Source organism: Mastigoproctus giganteus, chromosome 6, assembly GCF_048544385.1.
Source record: "Mastigoproctus giganteus isolate SK-2022 chromosome 6, ASM4854438v1, whole genome shotgun sequence".
Lineage (NCBI taxonomy): Eukaryota > Metazoa > Arthropoda > Arachnida > Uropygi > Thelyphonidae > Mastigoproctus > Mastigoproctus giganteus.
The window spans coordinates 8,369,532-8,385,233 of NC_143580.1; the positions used below are offsets into that span (position 1 = coordinate 8,369,532).

Consider the following 15,702-nt stretch of genomic DNA (forward strand, 5'->3'; position numbering starts at 1 on the left):
GGGTAGCTATCGAAAAGTTCGCAGACTGCCAGGCGCTCACAGGCTGCCGTATGGTTTAGCTGGTTCGCTGTCTGGTTGTGTAATAGATATTATTATTAACCATATGGTGCAAGGAAGCCTGAGGCTTATTGCCTAACAATCCCAGCCAAAAAAAAAAAAATTCCCGAGTTACTCTGTGTGAGTGAGAGAGAGAGAGAGAGAAAGAGAGAGGTCAGAAGTAGAAAGCAATCACCAAGAAAGAGAAGAATGATGATATTACTGTTTGCGTAAGATTCTACATTTGTGTATAATTATATTATTAAGTAACTCGGAAGCCATAAATTCCTTAGGAAGTTAGTGTTAATTAATTTCCATGGAATAGAAAAATAGACCAGTAAAAAATTTGCAGTTGAAATAAAAATATTTTTAACTGGGACATCAGTTTAAATTCCGGGACTATCCCTGATAAACCGGGACGTATGGTCTTTCTATACACATTGTGCATTCATTTTTCATTATTACGGAGATTTTTTTTTTTTTTGGTAAATGTTCTCTTTTTGGAATCTGAATGAATTGAATTTATGGATGTACATTTTATTGAATAATGAGAAGAAGACTGCTTTAGCATCAGCATTAGCATTAGAAGTAGAAAATGATGCAAGAAAGCAAGCTTATACAGCATCAGCCAAAAAAAAAATTCGCATTCCATTTCTTCTCTTCATCCCTTTTAATAGCTTGTTTCTTCTTCCTTCAATTTATTTAAGTTATCAACTTCCACAACAAAAGGGAAGTTTGTTCTAGTAATCAACCACCCGCTAACTAAAGACAAACTTCCACACATATACTTTATTCTGAAACCATCCTACTTCAATTTGAATCTGCGTGTAGCAATACATTCAGAGCCTTTAACGCCTTAATCCATTCAAAGTCTTTAACACTTCAATCACAGAACCTCACAATTGCCTAGTCTCCAGACGCTGCAATTTTGCAAAACTTAAGCCTTTCTTGGTAAGAGCAACCCCCCCCCCTTTATTTCCCTCACCAATCATCTCATTGCCCTTCTCTTTCCTCGTTCCAGCAGCTCTACTTTCTTCCTAAAATGAGGCCTCCAGACCTGCATTCAGTACTCAAGATGTGGCCTGATCATTGCCGTATACAATGTTATCCCTGCTGGAAAAATTCCTGTATATCACTGACAACACCCTATGAGCTGTCCTGTCTGCACTGCTCAGAGAACTTCATATCTCACTGCACAATTACACCGAGGAAAATAAAATAGTTTATTCTCTATTTAATTGATAATTTTAAATATTTTATCGGTATGGGTTCTTGTGCTTCATTGATTATTTGAGGGCATCATGTTTTCTACGTATTCTGTTAATTCTGGAGTTCCTTGTAGGTGTTCGCTGGGAGATCTATTGTTGCTAGCCTGTTATGCAGGGTCTTTGGCACCATAACTGTGGTAGACACAATGATCGGGATGGTCGTTACTTGTTACATATGCCACATCTCTTTGAACTCCTGTCTTAGGTTCGTGCACTTCCTGATTTTTTCCCCATGGCTTTTCCGCAGGTTGCCAGTGTTGGGTACCGCTATGTCAATCAGATAGGTAGCCTTTTCCTTCTTGTCCGCAAGGGTTATGTCCGGTCTGTTGTGCGGGATTGTTCTATCGGTTATTATAGCGCAGTCCCAGTACGACTTGTGGGTTGGGATCTCTAGTACTGCCTGGGGTTCCTACTTGTAGTAGGGTACACTTTCTTCGACCAACTGTTATTTCCTTGCTAGCTTCTGATGCATTATCCTGGCTACCTGGTCGTGTCTATGAGTGTATTCACTCTGAGTGATCACCTCACATCCCGAAGTGATGTGTTGGATCGTTTCTGAGGCCAGGTGACATCGTCAACATGTGTTATCGGACACTCCGGGTTTCTTGGCAATGTATTTTCTATAGTTCCTAATGTTTATTACCTAGTCTTGGATGGCGAGCATGAATCCTTCAGTCTCGGGGAAGAGCGTCCAGTTCGTGAGCCATGCATTGGAAGCAATTTATCTATGTGATCTTGATGGAGATCATGGTAGTGTCTGCCATGGAGAGTCGTCTCTGCCCATCTTTCTAGCTTCGTTTGTACCTCAAACGTTTGGGGAGAACTCCTCGCTTAGGTTGAGTGGAGCATACCGCTTGTCTATCTTCCTTATGGCCTGCTGGAGTGCAGCTGTGTGTTTCTGGAAGTAATCCTTCAGGTTAACTATAGCTGTCTTCTGTTGCTAAATAAGGTCTATCAGGCCCCTTCTTCCTGGACAATTGTCAGTCCCTCCACGGCAGATTTTAGGTGGTGTTGGCGGCTCTTTGTCATCATTGTCCTTGTCTTTCGCATGATATCCTCCAGCTCGGTGTTAATCCAATTTATGACCACCCCGAAGGAGTATGTTAGCACTGGGACTGCATAGGTGTTTATGGCTATAACTGTGTTCCCTCCGTTCAGCTTTATTTTCAGCAGGCTTCTGAGTCTCTGATGATATTTTTCGGTCAGGCAGGCCTTAATTTCCTTGTGCTGCAACTGCTGAGCCTGCACCACCTCCAAGTATTTGTAGGCTTCTCCCTCTGCCATGGCTTCGATCTCTTTACCACTCTGCAACTGGTAGTTTCGGTTGAATAATTTTCCCTGAGGCAATCCGTGGGTCTTGCACTTGTCTAGACCAAATTCCATCCTAATATCAATGAATTCTTCAGTGGTCTGGTGTAGTTGCTGAAGGTGCTTCTCGGTTCCCGCGTAGAGCTTGATGTCGTCCATGTACATCAGGTGGATGAGGGTGTACATGTTCTTCCTTCCTTCTTTAAAGTTATATCTGTACTTGCGACTGTTGAGCATGGTAGATAGCGGGTTAAGTGCTAGACAGTACCACAATAGGCTCAGGGCATCTCCATGAAAGGTTCCCCTCCTGATGGGAATTGGCCTGGTTGTGATGTTTTCGACCTTACGGTGGTACTTCATTTCGCCATCGTTTCTCCAAGGAAGTTTGTCACTATCGGATTGACTTCGTAGATGTTCAGCGCCTCTATTAGCCGTCTATGAGGCACGGAGTCGAAGGCCTTGCAGTAATCGATGTAGGCTGTGTACATGTTGCTCTTTGCATCCTTTGCTCAGCCGCTTGCATCCTTTCTGCTGTTCGGCCATTAGGTTCTGGCTCTCCAAGTGGTCTGATATCTTCCTGGTTATGCAGTTGGTCAGGATCTTGTACATTGTTGGGAGGCAGGCGATTGGCCTATATTTCGCTGGGTTTCTTGTATTTTCGTCTTTACACTTCAGATATGTGATTCCTTGAGTGAGAAACTTTGGGATTGTCTCTGAGTGCCTGATTATTCGGGTGAACTTCTCTGCCAGTTGCTTGTGTGTGTGCAAACGAGCTTCTTGTACCAGTAGTTATGGACGTTATCTATTCCTGGAGTTCGGCAGTTGTGAGAGTTCTTGATCGTCTGATTTACTTCTTCTTCCCGAATCTCCCACCCTCTCATTTCTTGTACGTCCTTTGTTTTCTTGCGTTCTAGTTCTATCTCTTACTTTTTACTTCCCTGCTACATATGTTTCCCCAGAACTCCTCAATCGTCTTCTTCTCGGTTGGCCCGTTCCATTCTTTCCCGTCTTCTTCGAGATTCCTGTTGAATCCTCTTAGGTCCTAATCGAAGATTCGGTTGTTTATTTTCCTCTGGGAGCTCTCTTTGTATCGGCGTAGTCTCTTGCTGAGTGCAAGGAGTTTCTGCTTCAATGTGTCCAAGTACAGTACTCTCCTCTTTTCTGATTCTTTGTCTCATGTTTGCTGTGGACACTGTCTAGTCTGCGCGTGTAGCTCAGTGGTATCGTCACCGTCTTCCCCACACCGAATGGAAATGGCCCGGGTTCGAATCCCGTCGATGACGCGAGGAACATTAATGGGCTTTTTTCATTCCGTGGCTGAGTTAGCCAGTCTCAGGCGTATATAGCAAGGTTTCTCCCCCACCAGAAACTGGGGTTTTTCGTCAGCAAACAGCCAACTCGACCATAGAACACACCCAATTAACAGACATAAGGCACAGCACGGCAGATGAATTTAATTATTCGGGTAGCCTAAATATAATAGTTTTTGTGGATGCTGTCTCTCTTGAGGATGCTCTTCACTTTTTCAATTAATTTCTTACTCCTATTGCCCCGTTGGTACTGGGTCAATTGGCCTATAATGACTTAATTCTTCTATCTTCTCCTGAAGTCTTCTTTCCCCAAGCTGGTGATTCCTTTTGTTTTCGGTTGTTCTGCTGCTGGTCTCTCGCTTCTCTTCCATTCGGTTGTTTATTAATCCTTGCGGCTGCTACCGCAGCATAATACACGGGTGTGTGGGTGGCCTCCTGTGTTGCACCTCCCCAAGGTGCTATTCGGCCTCTGCTTTGGTATCACGTGAGTCTTTCTGGGGTCCATTCCTTCGAATTCTCTTAGGGCATTCTTCCACTCGTCCACTATTCTGGATATCATCGCCTCGTCTATTTCCACTTCAGCTGCTGTGGTTGTATTTGGTCTTGCTCTTTCTCCTCTGTTTTGGTGGTGGTATGTTCTTCCTCCTCTGGTTCCAAATTCTTTATCCTTTGTAGTTGATCGCTCACGTCCTGCTTGATTTTTTTCAAGATTTCAGGAGCTATCAGGTTCTTCGAGACGATGGTCCTTCTCTGGTTTGCTATTCGCTGACATGGATATCTGGGAATCGTTCCAGCCACTTGGTATGTAGTCTCGCCCTGTAAGTTGTCATATCGGTCTCCAGCTTCGCTATTTCGTAGTATGCTTGCGTGATGTACGTATTCATTTCGATGCTCCACTTCATGCGTTGGCGTTTTCTTCCTTCCTGGGTGGTCACTAGTGCAGTTGCGCAGGAAGCACTTCCAGTTGGTGGGGCTGGATGGTCTTGCTCTTCTATTGTCGTAACCATACGGGGGACAGCGCCACTCGGTCCATTGTCTTCCTCGAGAGAACGTCTCTGATTTTTCGAATCGACCCCTCTGCCTAAGGCCTAAACGCGAGTGACTTTATCCTGCGCCATACTCAATGCAGTATGATTAATATTTCTCTGCGACATCATCCATCTATGGAGGTGGACCAGTTTAGCTTCGGCTTATGTCAGTGGTAGTTTCCCGCGAGTGACGCTAGGTGGCACCACAATCTGCCTTAGCCGCCACTCCGAACTTGGGATAGGTACGTCCCTTGGAGCAACTTTCACGATGTTTATTTATTTTATTAATTTTTATTACTGTTAATCTATTTGTTATTATTATTCTAATTTATTATAAATCATTATTATTCCGGTCACTCAGAGAGATGGAGCCGCGTTCGTGTCTACCAAGGCGGTACTCGAACCTGGGTCCATCAGTCTGGTAGTCCAGTGTCGTAACCACGGGGCTATCGTACCCTTCAATTATTATTAGCCATATAGTGCAAGAAAGCCTAAGGCTTATGCTGCATACGCCCTTAAAATTGTTATTAGCCATATAGTGCAAGAAAGCCTGAAGCTTATGCTGCACCAGCGGAAAAAACAATTTTTTGAATTACCCCGAGAGAGAGAGAGAGAGAGAGAGAGAGAGAGAGAGAGAGACCAAGAAAAAGAAGAATGACGATATCCAGCTCAGTCTGCGTTGGTAGCATAGTGGTATCGTCACTGTCCTCCCCACACCGTGTGGAAAAGGCCCGGATTCGAATCCCGTCGATGATGTGAGGAACTTTAATGGGCGTTTTTTCCCACTCCGTGGCTGAGTTAGTCGGTCTCGGCATAGATAGTAAGATTTTCGCCCCGGAATCTGGAGTTTTTCGTCCACCAAAACAGACAAATCGACCATTGATCGACCACGCACGGAAGATGAATTTAATTATTCAGGTGGCCTAAATATAATAGTTTTTTTTTTTTTTTTTTATATCCAGCTAGGTGTGCCAAGCCCATACTCACCAGATGTGAGCATCTATACCAGAGAATTATTACGTTTAGCTAAACTATTTTGTTAGTGCTTGTTTCTTAATCACTGTTCTTTGAGGATACCGAATTATGTGAAGAAAATCCTTGCAATTTTTCATAAATCAGCTTTCATGAATGTTTTTAGGTTATTTTATATATTCATTTATTATTATTATTATTTATTTTTTTTAAGGTACTGTATTGTGGATTCTTTTAGTGGGAATGTATGACATTTGTTCCCACAAGAGAGCGCTGCTAGTGGGAGTTAATTCCTAGAAGTCGTAGAATAGAATATTTACTGCAGTAGTCTTTTGATATGATATTTTGTTTAAGTGTATATTTTATTATTGAAAATTAGACCGAGTTTGTTTTTTTTCTTTTTTAAGAATCCTTTTGGACTGGGTGTATGTGTGTGTGTGTTTAAAGTACTAATATAAGAAGCCAAAATGCGTCGGCGTGCTGGTGGAATAGGGGCTATTCGGAAACAACAGCTAACACAAGCTAGATTTAAAGATAAAGGTAATGAGATTGCTGAAGATCAGTTCCAGCAGATGACAAAACAGATGGAAGATTTCAGGACAAAACTTCAGGAATTCGCAGGCAAGTATAAAAATGATATTCGTAAAAGTTCTCAGTTTAGACGCCAGTTTCAGGAAATGTGTGCCACTGTTGGAGTTGATCCATTAGCATCTAGTAAAGGATTTTGGGCCAAAATGTTAGGCGTTGGTGATTTCTATTATGAATTAGGTGTACAGATTGTTGAGGTGTGTTTGGCGACAAGACATAAGAATGGTGGTATAATAAGTTTAGATGAATTGCGAGATAGGGTAATGTCTTCTAGAGGAAGCAAAAATAGGCAGGAGGATATAACTTTTGATGATTTGCAACGTGCTGTTGATAAACTGAAGATATTGGGGAATGGTTTTCGTCTAATCCCGACTGATGGGCGTTATATAATCCAGTCAGTACCAGCTGAATTAAGTATGGATCACACTAGTATTCTTCAGAAGGCCGAAGAGACTGGTTATGTATCGCTCACTTCTGTAAAAGAAAAACTTGAGTGGAGTGAAGAAAGAGCAAATAAAGCTTTAGATGACCTAGTAAAAGAAGGCTTGGCGTGGGTTGATGATCAGGCTGAAGAAACCTTATACTGGTTTCCTGGCCTTGTTAAAAATTTGGAAGGTTTCTTATAACTTTGTAATTTGACTCTCCTTAAATAACTTTTCAAAGATAATTTGTGCACGAGTTGCAGTTGCAAAGCCTACCGTTTTAGTCATTTATTACATGAAAAGAATTTTGGTTCGAAATCATGAGTTTTATTTACAGTTACATTCTGCTTATTGAATCTTTTCATCAGCTGATTTGGAACAATACTTCATTTATGTGTGTAAACTTGAGAACTTTTTATTTGTGCTTGTAACTTGTGAATTTCAGAGAGTAAAAAAATAGAGAATGTACAATATAATAAATACTTCAATGTATATTAGACTTTTCTTGATATGCTTGAACTTATGGGGAATAGAGTTTTGCAGAATATTGTATTGTTAAGCATTAGACATATTTGATCAATACTGTAGTAGTGCACAAACTTATAATTTGATTGTGAATGAATAATTGCAGATTTTTAACATTACAAATAATACAAAACAGATTTTTAAATATGATGTAGGACCTGTAGCTGCTATGGCATAGGAGAAAAATGCAGCCACTCTTCAATAAACTTTGTTCTGCCACTAATATTGGTATTGCAGAGATTGATTTTTGGTTTTTTTTTATGCCCCTGTAAAATACCTAAGAATGGCATATCTGATATTTTAGAGAATGCACAACTTGTCGTAATTGTTTCTCATTATCTAAGAAGGAATTTTTTAGTTTCCTTCGCCTATCACATTAGCACTGTTGCATACAAATGGTATACCGCCTATCACATTAGCACTTACAAATGGTATACAACAGGAGCCTAATAGTTGCCATCAGCAAAAAAAAAAAAAAAATCCACTCATTTGTACATTCCATCTAACAATATGAGAAAGAGTAAGGATGATGTCATTTAGTTTGTTCAAATTGTTTAAAACTATAAACACTTTAATTGCATCTCTTCACAGGTGCCTAGTTTCCAGACATTGCAATTTGTAGAACTGAATTGTTTTTTTAGTAAAGAGTACACTTTTATGCCCCATGATTATTTACTATCAATGTTTTCCTAAGTTCCAATTAATGAATTGGGTCCATTAACAGTATTCAATACAGTATGATTTGAATTTTACTTAAGTTTTTTTACACTAAATAAAGTATATGATTTAAATTTAAAATTTTTAATGAATTGTACAGTATAATTTAAAAGTATTATATGGAAAGTGGAGCTATCCATGATGAGTTCAGAATTTTATTTCATATCCACTAAAAAGTGTATTAGTGTGAGTAGTGACAAATGATGCAAGAAAGCAAGTTTATACTGTATCAGTGAAAAAAAAAAAAAAAAAAAAACAATTTTACTTCACCTGTCCATCCCCTCGAATAGTTTGTCCAGTTCTTCCTTGAATTTATTCAAACTACCCCCTTCCACAACAACAGATTGTGAAAGTGCATAGTTTGAATTTGCTTCCTCAATTTCAGTTTATGTCCCTCGTGTGTGTGTAGGTTCATCAAGAGGAAGAATGCCATCAGCATAGCTTGCTCAATCCATTCAAAGCCTTAAATGCTTCACTCAAATCACCTCACAGGTGCCTAGTGTCCAGATGCTGCAATTTGCAGAACTGAAGCCTTTACTGGTAAGACTACCCTTTTGCTCCCCTCACCAATCTCATTGTCCTTCTCTGCATTCATTACAACAGATCTAAAGGCTTCCTAAAATGAGGTCTCCAGACCTGTATTCAGTACTCAAGATGCAGCCTAACCATTGCCTTATACAATGGAATAATCACCTCCTTATCCCTGCTAGCAAAGTTCCTGTATATCATTGACAAAACCCTATGAACTGCCCAAGCAGCCTGTCTGCATTTCTCAGAGAACTTTGTATCTCACTGCACAATTACTCCCAGGTCTTTTATTACATCAATAAATACAGAAAATGGGCCAAGCACACCAAACCCTGTGGGACTCCACTAACACTCTGTGAAGAGCAGTGTCCATTAGTAACCACTCTGTTTTTTCTCTAACTCATCCATCCCTTTATCATAATAGTAGGTTACCTTAATGTCACACTTCTCTAATTTGTACACAGTCTTTTATGTGCAACATTATCAAAAGCTTTCCTGAAATCTAAGTATATGATATCAAAATATTTTTTGCATTCAGTTTCTTTGTTACTGCATTATAGTATCCAATTAAATTAGTCATACAATTTGGCACCTCCATAGCCAGGTGGGCAAGAGCAGCAGTGCGTAGCATATGCTTCTTGATTAGACTGGGGTTTGAGCCCGTGACCACCAAATACAGGGGATGCGGAAAGGTCAGGGAATGACCACTGCATATCCCCGGAGCAATATGGCCTTGAACTGAAGTATAACTGCACCCCTGTCCTGCATTTCTTTAACCAGTGACTGTTATTTTCTCTGGAACAGAAGTTATGCTAACAGGTCCCTTAAATATCCATGTCACCCTTTGTGAATTGGGGATATATTTGTGCATCTCCAGTCCACAAGGACAGGAATCCAAAGATGCACTGATAATTATGGCTAAGGGTTTGGATACTTCCTTTGCTGCCTCCCTTAAACTTGCACATTATAGCCTTAGTTGCTAATGCGCCAATAAAACCCAACAACCAACCAACCCTTAACACATTATGGCCATAGACACCGATGCACCTAAAAAAATTCCCAAACAAACAGCTGCCTCCCTTAATATAGAATAGATCCTATCCACCTCAGGTGCCTTTTTTATGTTTAGCTTCAACAGTTTCTCTTCCAATTTTAGCGTGTGCAAAAAAGTCCTCCCTGGTGTGTGTGCGTGCACACATGTTTTAATGTTATTAGAACCTATAGTATTTAGTACTATGCATGGGTTGAAGAAGGGACTTGAATTTTAATAGATTATAAATTTTTGGGAAATAATATGCAATGGAAAAGTTAGTTCAATGTCTGTCCACAGGTGGACAGTGAGTGGATGTTCACTGGTTTGGTAGAGACCAGTGGAATTACAGATGCCAACTCTCAGAAGAACAGTGCCCATAGAAGTAGCTGTAGAAAAGGCATGCAACAGAAAATGAATGTCAGTGGGACAGAGGGTAAACTGCATTTGTAAGAGATGAATCTGTAAACCTGCCTTCTCTTGAATCAGGTAGTAGCTTTGGGGGCACTATCTTACAGATAAGGGAACGGTATTCAATATTTGTTCAGAATCAGTAACTTTTTAGAAGAAAAGTAACCCCAAAAGCAAAAGAAAAAAAAAATTTATTTTTTTGTTATTTAAATTTTTTTTTTTTTTTTTTTTTTATGTAGAAAGGAACCTATCTGTAGAAATGTATTTGCACAGACTTCATATGCACTGTGCAATGTTGCATATTGTGCAGGCTGAAAAACCCTTATCCTCTCTGCCTAAGATCAGCTAACTACCACCTTTATTGAAAAGTACTTTATTGAAATTCTTCCAGGTCATCAACAATCATACCACACCTCTTGAAACAACTGGTATACAGCAGTGGTTCTCGACGGGGGGGGCCATGCTATATTTCTGAGGAACCACAAGTAAAAGTCATAAAATTGGGAGCCATGGAAATTTAAGTGGGCCATGAAAAGTTCACTTCTAAAATAAAATTATTACTAATATAAAAAAAGAAATTAGTGAGATCCACAAGGATCTCACTAAAAACTAAGTGACAATAATATTATTGTAATATTTTTTGTTAGGAGCATAATGATATATTGTGAATAAATAACATATATAAGTAAAAATTCTATTATAAATAAAGATTGTAGTTAATAAACCCCATTTTTATTATTAATATTCCTTATATTATAAATAAATAACACGTTATAAATAAAAAGTGCAGTTGATAAAGTACATATTTATTATAAATATTACATTTATTATAATTAAACAATATGAAAGGTAGGGCCACAGAGATGAATGAAACTCAGAAGTGGGCCACAAGCAAAAAAAAAGGTTGAGAACCACTGGTATACAGCACTGTATCTTGCTAACTAAGCTGCTGTGTAGGATTGGCATACTCAAAATAGTTACAATGAAGTTGTAAACTTTTACGATCACCTTGGGCTGCATCATAGTATACAATATAGAAAATGAATGGGAAATTAAATGAAGATGTTATTACTATCAATAATTTTTTTTTTTGTTTTTAAAGCTCAGCACCAAGTTAGTAGTAAGGAATACCCAGTAAGGTAGTCCTGTTTGTTGTGCTGTTCATAATAATCATAACTTACATTCTGAGATGACCACTTTACATGCTTTGCAGTTTTATGTCATTTTACATTTTTTATACCTCATAACTTAATATTCTAAAACAATATTTTCTTCCATATGTAATTAGCTTGTGAATAGCTGTGTGAAGCAATTGAAGCACCCTTCTGATTTTGGAATTTTCCTTTAAAAAAATGTAGGATTCAGTGAACTAGTGAGTTTCAGTACATTTCAACAAGGGTTTATGAAAAGCATTTAGGTAACAAGCAGCTTTTGAATAAACAAGGGTTAAGCATTATTTTGTCTTTCAAACATTGCTAGTACTCTCTCAAAATATAGGCTTGATTGATTTGGTTGCTGCAGAAATTGTGCCATAGCCTGAAATATAAATGTTCCTTATCGATTTTATTTTAATTTTTTTTTTTATGATGAATGATTTTTAGAAACACTGTAATGCCAGTAAGAGAAAACAAAATTTCAGTTAAAAACTATTTTACTCTGGGTTGTAAATTTTTTAAAAATAGAGTTCTGTAATTATTGACCACTTTGGATAATGAATAAAATTAAGCTGTTGTCATAATGAACTTGATATTTATTTTTACAATTCATTTACTGCTCTTTATCAGAAAAAAATATATCAATGAAATTTTCTGTCCACTTGAACTTTACTAAAATAAATAAATTTTCTGTTTATACTCTGGGATGACTACATGATCAGAGGAGTTCACAAAATAGAAGACAAGAAACAGCACTGTATTTAGTAATGGGCTTGAACCCTGATCACTCAAGGCATGTATTTATGCACCCTCGTGCCTGACCACTCAGCTACGCTGGCCTGTAAAATATATTTATAATTATTATAATTTTCTTTTATAGTATGCATATGCAGCAGTGTTATAAAAAATCAGCCTGTGGCTGATTTATGTTACAAAATATTTTTTAAAAAATACTTACTTCCACATTTCCTTATTAACCAGGATAAAACACTTAAAAATGTTCTTATGCAGGCAGCTACATTATATATTTTTAAACTTGGATTGTGTCAGTACTACTAGAGACCACTCATGAAATGAGCTAGCCCCGCAATAAACATCATATTCTTTAATGAAGAGTTAAAGAACATGATGGAATGCTATACCCAAGTAAAATTGACTATCAAGTTAACTTGATAAAGCCGACCAGGCTAGCCGAGTAGGTAAAGTACCGGCCCGGCAGCCCAAAGGTCGCGGGTTCGATTCCCGCCTCGGGCTTGGATCAAAGTACTGCAAAAACCTTGGGAGGTGCAATATGGCCACAGAAGCCGATGCGCCAACAACTACCAAATCAAAAAAAAAAAAAAAAAAATTAACTTGATAATTACTAAATTAAGAATTACTCAGTCATTGCCATTCTTGAAATTTTAAGCATTAAAAAAAAAAATTGATGTACTGTACATCCAGAATGGCATGTATTGTGTTAATTATCAGTTACTACATAACGTCATTAAGAATTATCTCAGCCTGTTAGCCATGTCTGTTTGTGAAACTAGTGCTAAAGTTATTTGATGAACAAATATCACTAATCCCAAAATAATATCCCATACCAAAGTATGTTGCCAGTTCTAACTGTCAGGTGGCAGCATGTTATAGGGTAGTGTTAGAGGGGCTATTCTAGTAAACTGCTGTACTGGAATACTCAGACTGTGATACCCATTATGTTTGGGCTGCTGTAGAAAAAACAACATTTTATGGTGAAGGGTCAGTGCCTTTAAGTTATCAATAAATGCAAAAACAAAAAAAAACATTGTTGCAGTGAATATTATTATATTTTTGTCCGGTTTGTTAAAATTGTTTCTATTTCTCCTCTCTCATTTTCATGAGGTGCAAATTGGAAGTACACCAGACTACCCTAACAGAACACAATATATATTTTAAGAAATACAACAATGTACAAGGGCAGTGGCGTGTTATCCTATAGGCAAAAAAGACATCTGCCTAGGGCCCGATCAGAGGGAGCCACCAAAATCATTGTTTCAAAAACTCATTGCTGTTTTTTTAATAATATTTTTGTGACTTTTGTTGGAAATTGAACTTTCTACCTGCCAAGGTCAATGAACTTGAAGATTAATTTGAAAATTACATTTTTTTCAAAAATGGTTTTTCCGATTTTGCTGAAATTTTATATTTAGTTCTTCCTTAAATAGTTCAGTTAGTTGAAAAAATAAAGATGCCTTTTATGTAACTGGAACTGCTGTCACCCTTACACTTAAGGCAGCAGGGAGACAGTAGCCATGACCCTCTCAACCAGTTTGGTTTTGGGGTGTGCAATTGACAGGCAAACAATCATTTGTTGTAAATTGTTTAAATGTTATTTGCGATAAATTGTTAGTAGAAATTAAAGACATGTTGAAGCATACCAAAATATTTTTAATTATTTTGCTATATTTACAAATTTAAATTGGAAGGAAACATCACCAAGAGAATATAACTCGGTGGCATAGCTACCATGTAGGCAGCTACCAAAAACTCATTGCTGTTTTTTTACTAATATTTTTAAGTGACTTTTCTTGGAAATTGAACTTTCTACCTGCCAAGGTCAATGAACTTGTCAGGTAGAAAGTTCAATTGCCTCCAGGCCCTTTAGGGGCCCGGCATCTTTGGCTGTCTCCTCTTTTTGCAATTTTCATTAATTAAGTAGGGGCCCAAACATGTTCTTTGCCTCCGGGTCCGAAAAAGGGTAGCTACGCTACTGCAACAACTGTATTATCAATTTAATAAATACTTACTCAGATGACATTGACACTAATGTTTTTAAAGAAGAATTAACACATTTAATACATTTTGCAAAAAATAAAAATTTAAATTCACCTTTAATGTATGAAGCAATTCAAGGAGGATTAGTATCAACTTTTTGTAATGTAGACATAATTTTAAAAATATTTTTGTCAATTCTTGTTTCGAACGCATCAGCAGAATGATCATTCTCTGTGCTTAAGAGTTAAGAATTATATTAGAAATTCACTTAGACAAGAAAGATTAAGTAATTTGGGAATAATTTGTATTGAGAATAATATTACAAACAGGATTGATTATAATGAACTGATATACAATTTCTAATCCCAAAAAGCACGAAAAGTCCAAATAAAGTAGCGTAAAAATACTTATTAGGTGTGTGTATTATTTCTGAATTATTCTTCTGGGTTAGATATTTTTCTTATGTCATATAATTTATTTGTTTTGTTGTCACAATAAAATGAAATTGAAAATGCTCTTTATTAGTTTTTTTCTTTAGATGGGCACCCAAATTCCGTTTTTCCTTGGGCCCCATTAGTGGTGTAACTAGGTTGGGGCAGAGTCCTGGGCACCAAATTTTGGGACTCCTTTTTATGGTTAAAAAATGCAAAAATTCCAAAAGAACAGTTTTCAAGGGTGCAAATTTTTTTTTTATTTGCTCCGGGTGCCATAAACACTAGGCCCCATGAAGGTATAATGCACCACTGTACGAGGGGCATTCAAAATGTTTTCTCAAACATATACAATAGTTCCTGTAATATCATTCACGAAATTTGGACAGCATGTTAAGACCTCTATGCAGTCACCACCCACAGTTATACATTTTTCCCATCTGTGTTTCAACTTGAAAATCCCCTCCTTGCAGAAGTCTGTATTTCACAAGTCTGTAAACCATCACACCATCAAACATCTTTCATATTGTGGAGTTATACTTCATAACTGGATTGCCACTATCGCAACAGGGTACCTGCCCGCCCACCGATGATGAAGCCAACTAGCTTTGAAATGGTGCCGTCTGGGTGGTGGTGGCCATCTGAAAATAAGTAACAGTAGTCTTCTCTACTGAACTAGCAACTCGTGAAAGTGTTCACAATATGGGATGAATAAACAATGCATTCATACTACTTGGGTAGATGGAAGTGCCATACCCATGCATAAACAACCTCTTTTATTATCAGCCGATTGTGAAGACAAGTTTTCAACTATGACCTTGTTTCAAAGAGGTAGGGAGTCTTTGAAAGTGATCTGTCAACAATTTGCACAGCCATCCTTCAAATGATGAAATTACATCTCAAATGTGAGCCCTTATGGGTGCACAGTTGATACAATTGCCGTCCTCACTCCAGGTGGAAAAGGCCTTGGTTCAACTCCTATCAATGTTGCTGAAAGTGATCTGTCCACAATCTGCATAGCCATCAATTTCAAATGATGAAATTGCATCTCAAATGTGAGCCCTTATTATGGGTGCACAGCTGATATAATTACAGTCCTCACTCCAGGTGGAAAAGGCCTTGGTTCTACTATCAATGTTGTAAAGAAAGCCCACAAATTTTTATGGGCTTTCTTTACATGGCTGGGTTAGTGGGCCTGAGGCTTGAGTTGCATGGTGTTTCTCCCTGCAACTCAGGTT

General features: G+C 38.2%; 1 protein-coding gene across 1 annotated transcript; it reads left to right on the top strand.

Moving 5' to 3' along the window:
• Window positions 1–6,215: 6,215 nt before the first annotated feature.
• Window positions 6,216–7,373, top strand: lsn (vacuolar-sorting protein SNF8). Its single transcript, XM_090374925.1, has one exon. It carries the CDS (start codon window positions 6,390–6,392, stop codon window positions 7,134–7,136), a length of 747 nt encoding a protein of 248 aa, XP_090231051.1. The 5' UTR covers window positions 6,216–6,389; the 3' UTR covers window positions 7,137–7,373.
• The last annotated feature ends 8,329 nt before the right edge of the window (window positions 7,374–15,702 follow it).

Coding starts and splice junctions, on each gene's coding strand:
- lsn (XM_090374925.1), top strand. CDS start 6,390: ATGCGTCGGCGTGCTGGTGGAATAGGGGCTATTCGGAAACAACAGCTA.